This window comes from Struthio camelus, chromosome 17 (assembly GCF_040807025.1).
Source record: "Struthio camelus isolate bStrCam1 chromosome 17, bStrCam1.hap1, whole genome shotgun sequence".
Classification (NCBI taxonomy): Eukaryota; Metazoa; Chordata; class Aves; order Struthioniformes; family Struthionidae; genus Struthio; species Struthio camelus.
This window is the reverse complement of record NC_090958.1, coordinates 8,387,478-8,405,702: the sequence shown is the minus strand read 5'-3', so window position 1 is coordinate 8,405,702 and position 18,225 is coordinate 8,387,478. Positions and strand designations below refer to the sequence as shown.

General features: G+C 39.9%; 1 protein-coding gene across 3 annotated transcripts in view; it reads left to right on the top strand.

Moving 5' to 3' along the window:
• The first annotated feature begins 120 nt into the window (after nt 1–120).
• The window catches only part of PRR14L (proline rich 14 like), a 22,394-nt gene continuing 4,289 nt past the window's right edge, over nt 121–18,225 (top strand). For all 3 annotated transcript variants that reach the window (XR_011135150.1, XR_011135149.1, XM_068911374.1), the window contains exons 1-8: nt 121–207; nt 1,475–1,987; nt 4,480–4,561; nt 6,173–12,089; nt 15,675–15,743; nt 16,369–16,537; nt 16,936–17,042; nt 18,025–18,096. Coding sequence is in view for 1 of the 3 variants with exons in the window: in XM_068911374.1 (XP_068767475.1) it covers nt 1,520–1,987; nt 4,480–4,561; nt 6,173–12,089; nt 15,675–15,743; nt 16,369–16,537; nt 16,936–17,042; nt 18,025–18,096 (6,884 nt within the window). In the remaining 2 variants the exon portion in view is untranslated. The remainder of the gene's footprint in view (nt 208–1,474; nt 1,988–4,479; nt 4,562–6,172; nt 12,090–15,674; nt 15,744–16,368; nt 16,538–16,935; nt 17,043–18,024; nt 18,097–18,225) is intronic.

Genomic DNA, 18,225 nt, shown 5'->3' with positions numbered 1-18,225 from the left:
GACGCTCAGGGCGCCTGCGCGCGGCCGCGCAGCCCCGACGCGGCTCGCTGGCGGGGCAACGGCAGCCCGCGGTCCGGGGCGGGGCCGCAGCTGCGCCCGCCCGGGCCGGGGCCGGGGCCCGGATGAGGAAGTGATGCGCGCGGTGGAGGGGGCGGGAGGGCGGCGCGGCGCGGGCAGGAGCGGGGCCGGCGGCTGCTGCCCGCTGAGGTAACGGAGCGAGGCGCGGGGCGGCGCGGGGGCCCCTCGGGGGTCGAGGAGGCTCCGCGGCTCGGCCCCACCACCGCCGCCGCCACCGCCGGGGCGCGGGTAGCGGGCGCCGCCGGGGCCTCCCGTGCGCGGGCGGGGGCGGCGGGCCGGGCCGGGCCGGGCTCGGCGCGGCGGGAGCGGGCGGCTGCGCCGTGCCCGGGCTCGGCGGGAGCGGTGCGCGGCGCCGGGAGCGGTGCGCGGCGCGGGGCGGAGGGCGCGGAACAAAGGGGCCTGCGGGAGCGGGGGCCGCCGAGGCGGTGGTCGCCCTCAGAGCTGGCGTTGGTCCGGGAGTGGTCAGCGTTGGGGGAGAGGTGGCGGGTTGCTAGGGGTGTGTGTCTCGCCTGTAGGGCGGTAGCGCCTGGCCAGCGCCCGCCAACCCGCTCCCCGGCTGCTTTGGGGGGCAGAGCAGGGAGAGCAACCCTTGGCTGATAAGCCTGTGTCTTTATAAACCGTGTTTTGCCCGAGTAACCGATGCTTCTGAAAGCGCTTACGCATGTATCTCCGTTAGAGGTTTGTAAACTTCGAAAGTACTGGTATCGCGGTGTTTTCAGAGCAGTGTTTTGAAGCAAGGCTTTAGGAATTGTTGGTCGCGCTCGCAGCGTTTGCGTCAGGTTGGAGTTCGAAGCCACCTCCACGGTGTTGTGGTCACAGTGGTCTGTACTGTCACTGTCACAAGAGGAGGGTACCTACTGAAGAGCTTACCTGAGCTGAAGATGATAGCAATGCTTATGTTGCGTGGAAAATCAGTAATAACGTGATCTCGTCCTTCATCCTTGTTTACGTGAGCCAAACTACAAGGCACAGCGTATGATGATTTGTCTTATAAGGCGTTTTCTTATAGTTAGGAAAGGTAGGAAGAAAAGCTTCTTAAAGATCAGAAGCTTAAGAAAATCACAGGAAAATAAAAGATGCTGTAGCTAGGGAACAGGTTGTCTAACGTACGCCCTAGAGATTCGCTCTGTTGCCTGTTTTCTCCATAAGATAAGGCTGTATCTGTTGGGAGACGTTTGAATGTGAAAATAAGATTTAGGACTATGTTTGTCCACGCTCTCTTCTCTTGTTCTTGAAATATTTGCTTAAATACTCAAGTGCTTTTCGGCTCCCCTTACAAATGTATTTGCAAAAACCCTTCTTGAACACACATGTTTGCATCTGGAAGAATGAAGCTTTTCTTCTAAGGCAGAGATTACTCCCATGTATGTTGATTTAACATTGCGTTTATTTTTAGGATAAACTGTGAAAAGCTTCGGATAACAGGTCTTCAACTGCCCTGATGCTATCATCTGGGGTGGAATCCCTCCTTGATTCTTCCATGTCTGCTGTAGTAGAGGAATTGTACACTGGACTGCCAGTCAGCATCTCCACTGAACTTATGGCTGTATCGGAGCCTAATGTTGGATTAGATGCAAAGTCTGATGTGCCAACAGCTGTGCTAGCATGCAGGGACAGTTTGCCATCTGAGCATCATAGGACTTCTGGAGTAGAAAACTTGTCTCAGAAAACAGAGAATTTGAGTGATATGCCCAAGGGGATTTCTCATGGGCTAGCAGAATCCCTTACTGAAGAATTACTAAAATCGGGAGACCTTGAAGAGGATGAAGAAAACAAAAAAAGAAACTCTAGGAGACTAGACTCTTCTACTGGTGGATACCAGAAAGAAGATAAAGAGGGACAAGATGCTGAGGAGTATCTTGCTGAATGCTGTGCTTTAACTCCTGAGGAAAGTTGGTGGTCAAAACAAGTAAGAGAATAGAAAAATGGATCCCTGCATGATATTTTGAACTTAGGGTTACAGTGACTAGGGAGAAGATTTTGCCCATGTGGTTTCCTGTTTCTTATTTGTGTCTTCTGGCGTATGTGTCATTCTTTTGATTTTCATGGGTTCGGTGAAAGCTATCACTTTCACTTATCACTGGGTAGAGCAACAGTATTTTAAAACATCAGGCTTTTCTTTTCACTTTTGTAAATACCATTGGAACAGTATTGGGCAGGATGTTACAATACAAAGAAAAACTGAGGCAGGTGACCAAAAAGGTAGAGAAAAGAAACATCTAAAAAAGCTTGCCTTGCCCAATTTGCATCTCCTATGGGTACAGCATAATCTACAGATATCATCCCCAGTAAAGGCACGAATCATTAAATAACTATTATTTTAGTCTGGTAGTAGTATTACAGTGCTACAAGGGCTCCAATTTAGGGTTTCAGGGTTTCTTTTTATCTAAAAGTACAGATTCTTCTTCATGCTTAGATTTTTCATTTATAATTAGACAGGAGATTGGTGTCGGTTTCCTTTTTCAAAATAATAAGGCTCAAAATAATAAGGCTCACATGGTCGTTTTCTTTTTCCTCTAGCAAACACTGATGATAAAAATGTTATTTCTGGCAAAGACTTGTTAAATATGAGCAAAGGTAGACTGGCTGTATTAATAGTATACTAATATTATATTGGAAAAATGTGCCAAAGAATAGTCTATTAAAAACTGAAAAATCTCAAAACTTTCTATTAAAAATTGCACATTTTAGAGCAACAAAAAAATTTGAAACACTAAGAAATAAGTGCAGGGGAAGCTTGGTTGAAGGTCAAATTTATAGGGTAAACAGTTGGTTTGCATTTTGTACAGCAGGCGGCATTTCTTTACACTTCTTAGATAAAATACAAATTTTCCTTGTCTCCCTTAATGTTGTTGTTTTGATTACTGGTATCAGAAAATATTTCACTTATGAGTGCCTCAAAAAGTTACAGAACTGTATGTATGATTACTTTGCAGGGAAAGCAGTATATGAAATTTTAGTGACTCTTTGATCAGTTCTGTTTAGTTTGTAAAGATTTGTCACAAAAAGGAGATGGGAGAGAAAAAAGTGTTGTGACCAAACATACATCAGCTAGGTAATATCTGGATAAGATGCATATTTTACAGTTATTACTGGAGGTAAGAGCTAAAATAGTTTGCCTTTGTAACTCTGGAATTTGTTACCTATTTGATTTACTAGTAAATCTGTGAGAACAGAATTCATTAAATTTTCCATAGTTGTTCAGTATTCCAAGATGAGCATTCACATATTTCAAATGTGCAGGAAGTTTGGAGTTTTTTGCTGAGCAGACCAAGGTCACCTCTTCCTGGTTCTTACAGGCCAAGGGAAAGATGGTAAAAGGCAAGTTCTAATAAAAATTGTGAAGAGCATGCTTTTCATCAGAGGTTTTAGCATCTGATAAGATCCCTTATTCCAACTTTGTCACCACCCCTACCTCAACAATTTTGTTTGACTGAGTGACCTAGACTTCCAACTCAAATACCACAGTCAGTCTGGGTTAACCATTCGGTAAGCGCTGGATCTTTAACAACTGTAAAAACTTTTAAATACACATATGAAGAATAAGTATCTAGGCCATTCTGTAACCCTTCCTTTCTGAATGAGTAAGAAGTCTTTGCAGTGAATGAATTTGAAAATACTCTGTCTGGGAGGTGACTTTTCAGTTTCATCCCTGATCTCTCTGTCCACGTAAGAGGAGAAATCAGTTGCTATTCAAAGGTTCACAATTCTACACAATCCAAAGGTGTATTTAAGGAAAATACATTGATAACATACCTTTTCTTGAACTTGTCTTCTAATTCATCTTCAACACTTCTAGAAATATAATAAGAATTCAGGTATCATTCCTGTAGCCCAACTAACCAGAAAACTTAGAAGTTATATTAATAGCAGTGTAAACTCAAACGGCAGAATGGGAAATGCGGTAAGGGAGGTAGGCTTTTGCTTTTTTATTTCCTCTGCATGAGAGGTTTAATTGAGGAGATAGATATACAGGATTTGGGAGGTGAGGTAGACTTGTAGGCTGGAATACTTTTCTGTTTCAAATTTGGGGCGCTTTCTGTTTAATCCACGTAAATCTTAGCTGCTTGCATGGCAAGACTTCACTGCCACTAAATACAGATCTTTTCTGGATGCATCCCTGTCTCATGGTGAGATGCTAGTGATTGATAGGATCAGAAAGAAAAGAGAATGCCCTGTTTGAACTGTTTTCAAGACCAGGCTGCCTGTATTATCAATCTTAAAAACAGGCTTATTTATACAAATTAGTTCTTTTTCCCCCTCCCTCCAAGGGCTGGTATGTTCTGAGGTTTCTTGATAGGTGTTCAGAACTAACCTACTTGAGCAGGCAGAGTTCCTGAAACATGCGAAAAGTTTCAGAAAAATTGATCCGTCTTCACTGGTGTTTCTGTCTTGTTTCAGGAGGAGCTTCACTTAAGTCAGCATGGGGTGAAGTTTTCAAGCATCTATTGCACTGAAATAGCAGGATCTCTGAAGAACAAAGGTGCACATTTTAGTTGTATATCTGTATCTACTCCCTGGTTCTCTCCCAGATCCCCTTTCATTGGTCAAAATTAATGAGTGATTGTTGGATAGCTCATTTTCTTTGTTTTACAGTAGAAACAATTGTCCTGCATAGTTAGAACTACATGAAAAGTTAATTTTCTGCTTTTTCATGACAGTATGTGTACTTTCCCAAAGACCTTTTGCGAACAAAATGTGTTTTAGTTGTTTCACTGGAAGACTTGTTTACCCCTGGGCAGAAGTTCTTGTTGTTGATAGCAGATGTTTTATGCTTCCTCATCTTTCAAAATTGGATTATGTGAGAGCATTTATCATAAAGTGTGAAAAAGTAGGACTCGTGTATTTTCTAATGTTTTAGAAAATGAAAACGCAGCATTCAAAGGGAGAGGGCAGCAATACTAGTTCTTAATTTCGTTATGATCTGTGATCTTCTAGCTCCAAATGCGTTGGTCACTTTATCTGCATCTAGTGATTATTTTCCTTCTGTCTCATGCTCTACTGCACAGTGAGCAAATGATGTACTGACTTTTTTTTTTTTTTTAACTGGGATCAATTATCAACTGTATTTTACCTTCTTATTGCTTAGTTTTTGCAAATTAAGATGGCGAGTTCTCATAGCTTGGTATATTAGATTAGTTTACGTTTTTAGCTCATGTTAGACCTTACTAAGCTTCTTATTCAACAAAGGTAGCGTTTTGAAAATATTTGATCAGTGTACTCATATGATGATTCCAGTGGCACATGATATATGTATTTACTGCTGTTTACTGAAATGAACCATAAAACAAAACCAGAAAAAAACCTCAGCTTTCCACAGTACATCAAGCTTGTACTTACTTGCTTGAAGGCATGCCATCTGGTCTTGATCCTTAGCTGAAAATACAGAAAAGATCTTCTATAGTCTCGATGACTAAAGTTTTGACGATGAAGACATTCTGCTCTAACTCTTCTATTTAATGTTCTGTCATTTTTTACTTAGTAGCTTCTTCATGATTTTACAGAGGTGTTTAGTAATATCCATAATGGCTTGGACAGGGTGAGATCTTCATTGTCTTCCTGTGGATCAGTTATTGACTGGAGTGCGCTCAAGGAAGAAGAGAGAGAAATGGCCGCTCAATTCACAGCTATATTTCTAGGATAGAACAGATAACTCAAAGTACCCAGTTACATTGAGCTTTGATGTTCCAACTAAGCATAATGATCTTAGACAGGACTCTAAATGTAGTGAGCCACAGGACCTGTATTGCACCTTGCCCAATATTACAGGAATCTGAAAAATACAGGGTATGGGATGTGATCATGAGGAATGTCTGTATTGAAAAGTATTGCATTTGTTACCATAAGGTTTTGGTAGTTTGTTTATGGGTTTGGTTTTGGGGGGGAGGAGGGTGTTGGGAGGAGGGAAGAGTGTTCAGTTGGTTGGGGTTTTTTTGAAATTGTGGCATAGTTGCTAGCAACAACTCTCATTTAGTGTTGATTATCAAAACTTTTCTATACACAATGTTCTATATAGTGCTAAAAGGAATGTAGTAAGCTGAATGTGTTCTGAATTTAGAGTATGGTACTGACTTTCTTTACTTTTTGTGTGCAGAAGAAAACCCAGCAAATGTTCAGGTGACAGCTGAAACTCTGCCAAAGCCTGCTGAAGAAGCACAAGGTATGAAGGCTGATGGGACTAGGATATTTAGTAAAGCAGGATACAGGAATGACAGAGTGAGTAATGATCTTCCACCTGAGAGCGATGAGTGCCCAGATGTAGGCACAGTCATGGCCAGTGATGAGGTTTCACAAACCAGCATGTTAGTTTTTTCAGAGCCTTATACAATCAGGAACGTTGAATCGGCCACGGAACATTCACAGGAAATAAATGAATATGATGAGTCAAAAGCCCGTACTGTCATGCCGTTGACAACAGGAGGTAACGTTGTATCTATTTTGGAGACTAGAGAAGAAAAGCTACCCAGAGAGAATCCTGTTGATGAATTCAATACATCACTTGCTATTTGCCAGACCTATCAGCAGGACGAAGAGAACAGTGCTCATGACTTCAGTACTGTTCCTGTACCTAATAATGAACCTGACAGGCTGTCATCAATACAGAGTTCTGGCACACTCTCCACAGAAAATTCTGAAGTTTCATGTTCTGCTCTGAAAGGCACCCGTTACCTGGACTTCAGAAATACGCCGCTAGAAAGCAGCAGTACTGCAGTCTGTGGAATTAACAGTGAAAGCCAGGAAGAGCATCTTCCTGAAAACATGGAAAGTCAAAGTTGTCATGATCATGGAACTGGGTTTCTAGAGAACCGGACCTCCAAATGCATACTGGTAGAACAGCTCTCAGTGTCAAGGAGTGAAGAATTATCTAGGGATAAATCTGATCATAGAGAAGTAAATGATAATGTAGATAATTCATACAGCTCTGAATTTGAAGACGCTACTGAAACCCAGAGAAAAATTGCTATGAGAGATAACATTGAAGACAGCTGGCCTGAAGCTCAAGAAAACGTTAATTCTGAGCATTGTAATTCTTCAGTTTTTAGTTCTGTTGCTTCATCTCCTGAGGACTTCTCAAAAGAAAAATTAAAAAGGGTCCCATCAGAAGTTGGTAAGTGGAAAAAGGACCAATGGCAGTTAGCTGTCAGTGATCTGCGCAAGGATGATACTGCAGAAAATAGTCTATTGATAGAAACAGAAAACATTGTTCCCCCTGAAACTGAGCAGACATATGTATGCTTTTATAATACCTGCAATAAAAACACTACTTCTCCCAGTAACCATGGCTGTCTGGAACTCAGTACCAAGTTAGAGAAAGGTTCACCTGTGTTACAGCTGCTTGAAAAGGAATCTGGGAGTAATAGAACATCAGAAGAGTTGGCTGGCAATTTAGTTGAAGCTACAGAAGCCAATAGTAATGACAGTTTATCCATTGGCAGAGAAACTAATTTGGTTTATGCACTAAATATAAAACTACCTCCCGTTGCACAAAAATCAAGAGTACTTCATGATAATGAACTTACTCCTTGTACTGCTAATGAAGTTTCAAGCAGAGACAAGGCTCAGGATAATCTATCTGGAAAAGAATCAGTTGGTGCTTCTGGAGCAGCGGAGGAACAAGTCACTGAACTTGTGCTTCCAAAAGACAAATTCAAGCCTTCAGTAAATCTTAGGACTTCTGATACCCCTAGTAGGACAAGCAAAGTTTCCCAAAAGAACACAACGTCTTTACAGGGGAATATAGACAGCGCAGTCACTGATTCAGAAAATGAAGAGAGTGACACATGGAATTGTAATGATCAGAGTATAAAAGACCAGTGTACAGCTGCCAGTACTTCCTGTATTTTATCAGAGAATACACGTGTAGATGATGATCTCCCAAACAGTCATTCGTTTAAGGGTGAGGTTGAAATGAAGACTGGAGAAAGTGATAATTTGGAAGGAGAAGATTCAGCTGGATATAATAGTAAAAGAGCAATCATCTTTGCTGAAAAACACTTCCCTTCAGCAGGTAGATCTGTTCCTTCTGAAGGTGATTGGGGTAATGGAAGTGTAGCTCTGCAGGTCATAAATGATACTTCCATAGCAAAAAACGTGTTTTGCTCAGCTTCTACTGCAGAGAAGACCACTACTACCTTGTTAAGAGATGAGATATCAAATAAAAATACAGATTTTGAAAGTCTGAAACAGTTTGATCTTGATAAAGTAACAGATGGCAATGAAATTATTTGTGACAGAGATGAGGCACAAGAACAAATTAGCACATATGCTCTCCAGATAGCTAAATTTGATAAAATAAGAACTGTGGATTTTCCAGATGCTTTCTCTGAAAGCAATCAGAGAAATGAGTCTAGTGAACAGCTGTTAGTCAGATATTCGATCAAAAACCAATGTGTTCATAATTTTGGATTTTGCAACTCTCCATCAGGCCTGAAGAAGAGAGAACTAGACACGTATGAGGAGAAAGAGTCATCACTCACAGCTAATCTCTCTGAGTACAGTGCCTCAATCTGTGATTCAAGTCAGTTATTTGACAACTTGAATATCCAAAGACCACATGCTGGTCAACCAGAAAAGACCATTTATCCAACTGAAAATCAGTTTCTTGCATGTCAAAGTAAGTTAGTTGGACTGGTTCCAGGCAGCAAGCAAAATAAAGTTGAGCTGGCAGATGAAATTTTTGAGACTCAGCCCTTACGAAGCTTAAAAAAACAGTCAAACACTGGTTTACAAACTGTACGTACTTCTACAGAGGAAACTAAAATATCGATTGGCTCTAACCAAGGTGAAGAGATACTATTAAAAAAAGGTGGCAGCCTGGCTCCATTAGTTCATAAATGTGTAAGAGAAGACAGTGTTCAAGGAACCGTAAAGGATAACACAGTGGATTTTGATTCTTTAAATCGTGTGGGAAATGCTGACCTTTCAGGATACGTGCACTTTGTCAGTGATCTAACTGAGGAAGAAACAATAGAATTAAAAGAACCCAAGAAAGAATATGGAAGAGAAGATAAAGGAACTTCTGCAGAAGGCTTTTCTGATAGCAAAAAACATTGCTCACAACACACTTGCTCTATCAGTTGTGCAAAGGAGAATGGAGAGCTGCTAGTATTTGCAGAAAACACAGCGCAGAAAACTTTGTCAAAGATGGAGTGTTTGGTGGGGGACCAAGAAAATGCAGCTATTGCCCCATCTTTGCCCAACTCCACATTGATCCATGGGAGTCTGTCAGATGAGCCAGAAAGTAAGAATTTGTTTTCAGAGATGGAAAACAAAACAAGTCTTAGAATAAAACCCATGTTAGGTAACTCTCACCTGCAGTTAATGTTTGAGCCTGATAAAGAAACTGATGTTCAAAAGGATATACATCCACCCCAGCCCAGGAAGTTTGAGATCCAAGAAGCTTTTACTGAGACTCATGTGGAGTTGGAAACGCAGGCAGCTGTGAACTTGGGAGTCTCTCTGCCTCAGAAAGAAAAGTTGTATATGTTATCTGAGTATACACAAATAGACGAGCATGACGTACGTTCCGCGTACGTTTTTAGAAAAGATTCTTCAGTGACAAAACCTCTTTCTATAACAACGTCTGTTAAGAGAAAAGCCAGCAACACTGAGAGTCCCTCTTCAGAGAATGGAAAAGCCACTAGCTTTCTGAAAGATGTAAAAAGCTCCAGAGTTTGTGCACACAGCAAAGAAGGGCCTACAGATGAGGGGGATAGTGAGCTAACTCTAAAAGACATGGATGTGACATTACCAGAAAATACTGACTATGGAGAGAAGTTTAAGAATGCTTGTGTAGAAGACAAGATGGAGAGAGAAGTAGCCCCTGGAAAAAGGTTGCCACTATATCCTACTCTTGATGGAGGAGATTCTCTACAGTTCTTATTAGAAGATTCAAAACAGTCTGGTAGCAAAACAGACCCTCTCAGCGCTGAGAATTATGAAAAGGTTTTAGAAGAAATGTCAGGATCTAACTTAAATAATCTTCCAAAAAAAAGAAAAAATGTTACAAAGCCCACAAACTCAGCAGGTATCAATCTACTTTTAGAAACTATAGATGGTTGTCAAGCTGAAGTTTTATCTGACACAAAAACTTCATCAGAAATCCAGTATAATGCAATACCTGCATTTTATCCATATAGGAGTATACTGTCAAGTAGTTGCAAAGAATTGTCCCCAAATTGTGTTGTTTGCAGGGAAGTATGTGTGCCTTACAACTTAAATGCACGGAGCAAAGATAATATAAAGGAGATCAGAGAAGGCCAAGACACTACACCAACTCATTCAATTTGCAAAGATAATGAAGCTTTAGATTCAGAGAAAACTGATCAAATAAAGAAATGTCAGGCACTGAAACGAAAGAAAATGTATGAGGAGATGGAAGTACATCTGTCAGACAAGGCACAGCAAGAACAGAAGTCAAATTACCAAGCAAAAGCAAAAACTGCACTGCAACCAAGCACGTTGTACAAATTGCAACTTCTGTGCAGCTCTTCAAATGAGTTGGTGACTTCAAGAAATGCAAAGTTTGAAGGTCCTTCAGAGAAGGTTTTTGCTGTTAGAAACAGTAAAAATAAACTATGTAGCACTTTACAAGAAGTCAAAAGGCCAAAGATTACCACAGATGTTATTAGTTCACAGTTTTTGAAGACTCGGGATTCAGAAACAGAAAACCTGAGCCTTAATTTAGAGTCCTGCATTAAACTGTCAGAGGATGGTACTCCTTTAATTTGTGCTTACCATCTACAACCACAGACTGCATATGATGAAATCCATGGTGCCTTTGGAATGACAAATAAACTAAGAGGACTTCCTCCATTAAAAAAACAGCCTGGAAGGGCATGCAAAAAAGTTCCCACATCAGATCAACCAAAAAGTGTTAGAAAAAGCAACAAAATTAGAAGTTCAACTTTGAAGACTTCCTCAGAAACATTCTGTAAGCAGGAAAACGTGCCCCTCAATTCTTTGTACTTTGCATATAAACCACCAATAATGGAAAAGGAAATAGCCAAGAGATTGGTGCATATGCCAAGGCAGAGGGCCAAGAGGTGCAGTTTGTTGAACAGCTTGAAATTTAGAAAACGTACCAAAGAACCAGCACTGTTAAGCAAGCTGTCTGCAATGGCCAATACGCTACTGGCACCCGCCAAAAGCATCCATAAATTAAAGTCTCTGCCATATTCTTCTGAAATTCTTCCAGTGGCTGAGAGGTGCAGCCAACGTAGAGCTAAAAATCTATTGGAAGCTTTTTCCTGCATTAACAGGAACTTACACTCCCACTGGGCTGACAGCTGGTGCACCAAGATGTTCAGCTTTCAGCCCTTGGCACTTTATCCTGTAGAATCTACCAAAATACCTGTTTTAGACTTGAGCCACAAGACTCCGTCCTCACTCTTGGATACCCCCGTGTTCCCAATTTCTTTTCAAATAAAATTGGACTCCAGTTCTATGACAGAGCTCACAGGGATTACGTCCCAGTGCTCTGTACATCACAGACGGGTTTGGGGAGAAATGCCAGAACCGCCTTCAGAGTGGACCTTCTCTTTTCTCCTATCTCAGAGCTGTTCAGGTACAACAGCTTCCAAGGAAGATTCCAGTGTAGATAATGAGCTGCATTCTTCTTGCTCTTTAATGACTCCAGGGGCGGCTGCCCGTCATCCTGACCATGGAAGAAATGCCATAGCTGAAAGAAGAGAAAGTTACTCTATGCTTGGCCTTCACACAGTGTTAGCACTTTCTTCCCCTGGATGTTACAGGATTTGGACAAGAAGAAGAAACTTAACCAGTCGTATTCCTACCATCCAGAGACTATTTATGTCACAATTCACACAGGGTTTGAAAGGGCTAAGGTGTGCAACTTCTGTATCAGATGACCTCTTCTCCTCATTGCCATACTCACTGGGCAGGGCACTATCCATGTGGAGTCAGCATGGTCCTTCTGCCTGTCCCTCCGAAATCACTCTTCTCCATTCCAATCACTGCAAGTGGCAACCAAGTGTGGGCATCGAGAACAGGTAAAACCCATCAACTTCTTTCTGAGAAAATATATATGTATGTATGTTCTCATATATATGTGTATATATACAGTACATACTTGCTCCTTTTTGGGAGGGAGAGGGTAATTGGAGTTTGCACTGGAGGGTCAGTTTTCCCTGTTCCAAATCTGCGCACTCTGCTCCAAAAATGGCTCACCATGGAAGATTCCTCCCTATGGAACAGTCTGTTAGCTGAATTTAAATAGATTTGCATTGGCTTCTTTAATACTATCCTCTTTTGGCAGAATTGCTAACTCTATTTTCTTCTCCGTTGCAAAATATACACACCATGCATCAGAATATATAATGCAGAAAGGTGAGCTACTTCTTTAGGTCTATTCAGAGTGACTGCAGAACAACTGGATTTCTGAGGTAGGAAAGTTTTTTTTCAGAGGTCTGAGCCACAAGTGCCACTTGAACTACTGTAAAATGCTCGATATCAATTTAGGAAGAATCCTAATTGGGGGGACATCGTTAAATTTTGAATTGTGTTCTATGACTGTTCTGTGCTAATTGTAACCTCTTTATATGTGTTGTGCCATTTGATCGCGTTTGCCAGATACGTTGTTGGCACAAGTAAACGTAGCTCCATTTCAGGTTGGTAATGAATTTTGGTGTGTCTGTCATTCTCGATACCAGTGGGAAGAGGAGTGAAGTCTACTTTGCATATTTAATTTATCTTTGTTATCTGTGTTTGAGAGGAAGATCTTTTTGCAAAGAAACAGAATGAGAGAAGAGGTTCTTAGCTCTGTTAGAGAATTTTTGCATGCCCTTGAGAAAGATTTTGCCCCCTGTGCCTCAGTTCTACTACCTGTGATGTGGGGCAGTTCAGTGCCCAACTTTGCAGTCTTGACATTCCTGAACAGAGGATAAGCTCATGAGTACCATAGAAAAGTCCATTTGATTAACTCTTTTATCTAATATTGTGATCTCTAGAGGATTGCTGAATTGGCTTATCTATGTCCTAGTTTGACATATGTATAAGCAGAAAACTTGCCAGATAAATAATGCTGTTTTGCTTTGTGGGAATGGAGAATTTAGCTACTAATTTAAGTAATTAGCCTGCTAATTTAAATTCTATTGTCGTCTGAAGGCTTATGAAAGAACTACTCCATTCTGGAAGTTCTTTGCACTGAAAGAATGAAGTTGAATAATGGTCCATGGAGACAGCTTTGCAGTGTACTCTGTTGGACCTGCATTCTTTTCTGCTGTATGTGAGACGATATTTCAAGCTGAACTTTGTGGTGTACAGATTAGTACTCTGGAAGTAATCATACTAGTAGACTACAGCTTGAGCATTAGGTTTAAAATAAGGTATTGCTGCCATTCTTTAAAATAAAAACAAAACCCTTACCTTTTAAAACTTACTTCTATGTATGGGGTACATACATTATTTTGAATTGTTGAGGCATGTTATCCTTGGACTGGAGCTGTCTTATGCTGGCATTTCCTCCCAAACTTAAGTCTAGAGACTCCTGTGCAGCTTGTCACAGCATATCCAGTTAGCTCAAGTATAAGAGGATTTAATCCCTTGACCTAAAGGGTAATTTGAAAACCAAATGTTTTGCTATGAATAATCTTTTTCCAAGAGGGAGAGAAGCCAAGTCAAGCCTCATCGCTTCTAGTGAAAAATACCCAAAGTTAACATAGCCTAAAACTCTGTTGCTTTTTTCTCAAATACCCTTTAAAATAAATACCCTTCTTAAAATAAATAAATATACACACATATAGTTGATGTAGACTTAATTCTGAGTGGGGCAGAAGAATTTTCTTTAAAGTGAAGCTACTGCAGCATGCAGTGACAGTTGACGAGAATACTGTTGGCAGAAGTTTAAAGCAGCACGTAAATTCTATTCCTAAAATAACCAAACAAAATTAATATTGAAGGATTCAGTTATTTAAAAAAATGCTAAACAAAAGACCTAACCTTTTAAGTATGTAACACCATTGTGGATTCCATTCTGTTGAAATTTCATAGCCTGTTTCATCAACTAATAATTCTGCTTTTTCTAAAGGTGTAGTCCAGGAATGGCAACAGAAGGATAATTTAGTAAATCTCTTTTAAATTTATATGTACTCAGAAAAAAAAAAACTTTTATGAAAGAAATGTTTGATGTAGAAATATAAGAATATAAGAAATATGTTTGGTGCAGTACATAAGCATCTTCCTTCTAGTATGATAAAAATCTTTGCCTGTTTTAAGATGGTTGAAAATCAGAAACAGTTTTCTCTGTCTTTCAGAAAAGTGTCACTATTAAAAAGTGGCTTGTCTGCAGGCCGTTTTCTTCGGGAAGACAGCTTGTCCTCTTTAAATGTCTTAATTCACCACTAGTGTTTGAAATAAACAGGAAAACAAAGAACTGGAGTCGTTCTGCCTAAAAATCTTCTGCGGTTGCTTCTGCTGCCAGTAATAAGGCTTCTTGAAGTGAAATCTGTTTTTCTAATTAATGCTTTTTTTGATTCACATTTCCAAAGTAGTTTTGTTTTCTCCTCCTGTAATTTCTTCTTACTGCATAAAACAGAAAGCTCTGCCTCCAGCAAGGTGGACTCTGATGCACTATTGATGCAGATTCCAGTACTATTGGGCTAGTAGCTGGAACGTTGAGAGAAAAGAAACATTATAATTCTGATGCTAAAGGACAAACATGAGAAATTTATCTTTCTGACCTCCTTATATACTGTCTTAACTGTGCTGTCAGCATGGTTGGTTTTCATTTATTTTGTAGCATTCCAATCTGGCTGTAACTTCTTTGCTTTAGAAGAGTGAAGTACATTTAGCTGTTAGTTTAGGAGAGCAGCAAGTACAAGATTTGCTGTTCAGTGTACTAAAAGCAGTCCCAACTGACTCATTTTTCTTGCTGCTAGTAGCATGTGTTTTTAAAAAAAAAAAAAAAAAAAGCTTAAGCTTAAAGGACCCAAAGGACCCCCCCCCCCCCCCCCCAGAGCTGCCATGCTATATTTTATTCCACAGAATTATGGTAATTATCAGCCATTATGGAAAGGCCTTTGGTTATTCTCATCAATTAAGAGTATTCCAATAAGATTATAGGAGTTAGAGATGATGTCGAGTTAATCCTATGGAAATCTTCCTCATACTTGTTACTTTTGCCACCGCACTACTTTCTGTTTAGCAGCTAAATCCTTCAAGGTTTTTGGTTACTTTAAAAATTAACTTTAAAAAATTGGGCTTTTGAATAAAGACTCTGGAATTATTTCAAACAAAGTCTGATTTTCAGACTAATAGTGTCCCCCTCTCTTTCTGGATTCTTACTTTCTTTTCTTATTACTACCATTTTAAAGTGAAAGTACAAGTATTTCCTTAACAAGCTGTCAGTGAAATTTGGTTATTAGGAGACTAAAGGGCAGATGTGGCTTGATCTTGTATGATTTTAGTCTTTCTTCTCCTTCCCATTCCTGATATTAGCATCTCTTTGTCTTAGGTTACAGTTTATATAGTTTATACTAAGAAATATCTCCTTTTTTTTTTTTTTTTTTTAGTGATGTAGATCTAACTTCTGTCTTTTTGGGTTTGTTTTGTTTTTCTTCATTCTCCTTTTAAACCAGCTATGCCATGTTACCGCACTTACCTGTTCAGAGTACAGAAGCTCTACAGACAGCAGGTCATGAGATATGGTGAGTCTCTTGGCCTTTGATATTTATTCTGAGCAGTGGGATCTTAAGCTTTCTCAAAAAGAGACATTGTGTGTGTCATTCTGGCTCTCAGTTTTTGGCAGTTCACTTAAGAGTAGTTTTGTGATAAAGTTTTGGTGAATTAAACTAAGTAGATATCTATTATTTCTGTTTAAGTAGCTGGACATCAAGCACTAACACTTCTTTCTGTTCTTTTTCTGTGTTGCAATGGCAGATATAAAAGCTATCTTTAAAATTTATCTGTGAACAAAAAGTACTAAATTAACAGCTCTGTCAAAGAAATTTGCTGGTAGAAAAGGAGGACTACTCGCTTTCTGACAGTATTACCATATAGAGCTGTAAATTGTTTAACTATATGGAAAAGAAAAGAGTGGTTTTAAAATTAGAAGTTCAGATGTACTGGCAATTTAGTTTGTATCAGTGAGGGCTGGAGCAGTTCTAGGCTGTATGCAGGTATTAGAAATTGCCTAAATGAACACTTTTTCCATGAACTGCATTGCTTTTGTGCCCATGCTGCAATTTAGGAACACTACCTGAGAGCATGAAGTGCTGCTGCAGCATAAATTGGATATGAATCTATGTTTTTTCCCTTTTCCCTCTATTACAGTTTGGAACCTTCGTTCCCTCTTTCGTTACCAAAGTCTTGCTCGCTTCCAGAATCATCTTCATCTCCACTCAGGCTTTCATCACCTGAACTCCAGGTCCCTGCCTTTGATGAAGCTGATGCTTCTGTTCCAGCCTGTCTTAGATCCCAAGATGACACAGAACTGAAAAAAGTGAGTTCATAGGGTTTTTTGTCTACCATAGTGGAAACAAGCAGTCAGACTACCTATCCAGCAGGATTATTGTATTGTGAACGATAGTTGTTACTGCTTTTAGATATCGCAGGCTCTTGTTCCCCAAGATGACAAGACCTGAAGTTGCTGCTGAGGCAACATAGCTAGTTAATGTTAAAGACCAGGAGAGAGAACACGATCCTAGTCCTAGTCAGTGCTGCTCCTTTCTTTGGCTGAAGCAGAAAGAGAAGGTGGCAAAACAGAGGAATAGGGAAAGTTTCTCGTATAGGTTAATGTATTCTCTAGATAAAATGGAATTCTGCTGACTAGCAGGGTAATTACTTCCTTCATTTAAGCATCTTTCACTTTTTTTTTATTTTTATTTTTTATTTTTTAAGACTGAGCCAGAAAAGAGGCCAAAGAAAGTCTCCCAGATCCGAATCAGGAAAACTGTTCCTAAGCCAGACCCTAACCTTACTCCTATGGGACTACCCAGACCAAAAAGGTGAGCAGTATCTTTTAAATGGACTGCTAGTGGCTTCTGCTGTTTGTGTCCAGTGGACTAATGTCATCATTCCAGTAAATGATTCTCTTAAAACCACTATTTTGTACACTCCTAGTTGAGCAATGCCTCATGCTTGCTTCCTTTATAAGGAAAGATTGAGACCTAGCTGTTACAACTGTATAAAAGACTGGAGAAAGACATAGGTCTTTGAACATAATTTTTTCAAATGAGAAAGGATAGGTAAAGGACTGTTGGATTTGAATTACTGACTAGTTTTTACGCAAACATGAAACATTATGCTGCAGTGGAATGATTTTCTAAAGAAGCAGAAAGACGGAGCAGTTCTTGTTGAGTTCAAATAGATAAATGTACATTGAAATTTTAGTCTTCCTACACTGCACAGAAAGATGAAGTGACCTGTCAGGAAGTTCTGCTGATGCAAATGATATTGGAGTTCTTCATGGTCCCTAATTGCTTGTGGAATATGATCTTAGGAAAATATTGGTTCAGTATAAATGTGGGTAGTCACAACGCTAGATATTTATTTCCAATGCAGACAATCATCCGGTATTTTTTTCACTTCAGTTCTTGCTTCAGACAAAGCAATGCATTTCTTCACAGATCAGCCTGATAATTTTTAAGTGTCAGTAACTAACATTTAAAATCAGTCTTGAGAGAAATGTTAATTTTGAGCATCATTATTTCAAACATTGTAGAACGCTAGAGGAGCATTGATCTCTGCAGAAATGGCAAGTCTTGACTCGGACCTTTTCAAGCACTCTTTGAATGATGCTTATGACCTAATTTTTTCATTCCTCTCTAGCCCCAATTAGAGTCTAAATCTGTCTTTTAAATTAAAGCTTAATTACTTAGTGTTTAAGGACAGACAGCAAACTACATGTATCTGGTAAATCTGTTTCTTGTGAAGGGAGATGGTTTTGAAATTATTCTTTCTTGACTGCTTTGTTCATTACTTTTTCAGGCTTAAGAAGAAAGAATTTAGTTTAGAAGAAATTTACACAAACAAGAACTATAAGTCCCCTCCTCCAGCCAGGTTGGTTCTGCTTACTAATGAGAACTGAAGATCTATGTAACTTAATTAGGCAGAGATAGGAGACTAAGGGTATCTGGAATCTAAGGGGGAGATAAACTTAACAAAATTGTCCTGGTTCAAAGGGGTAGG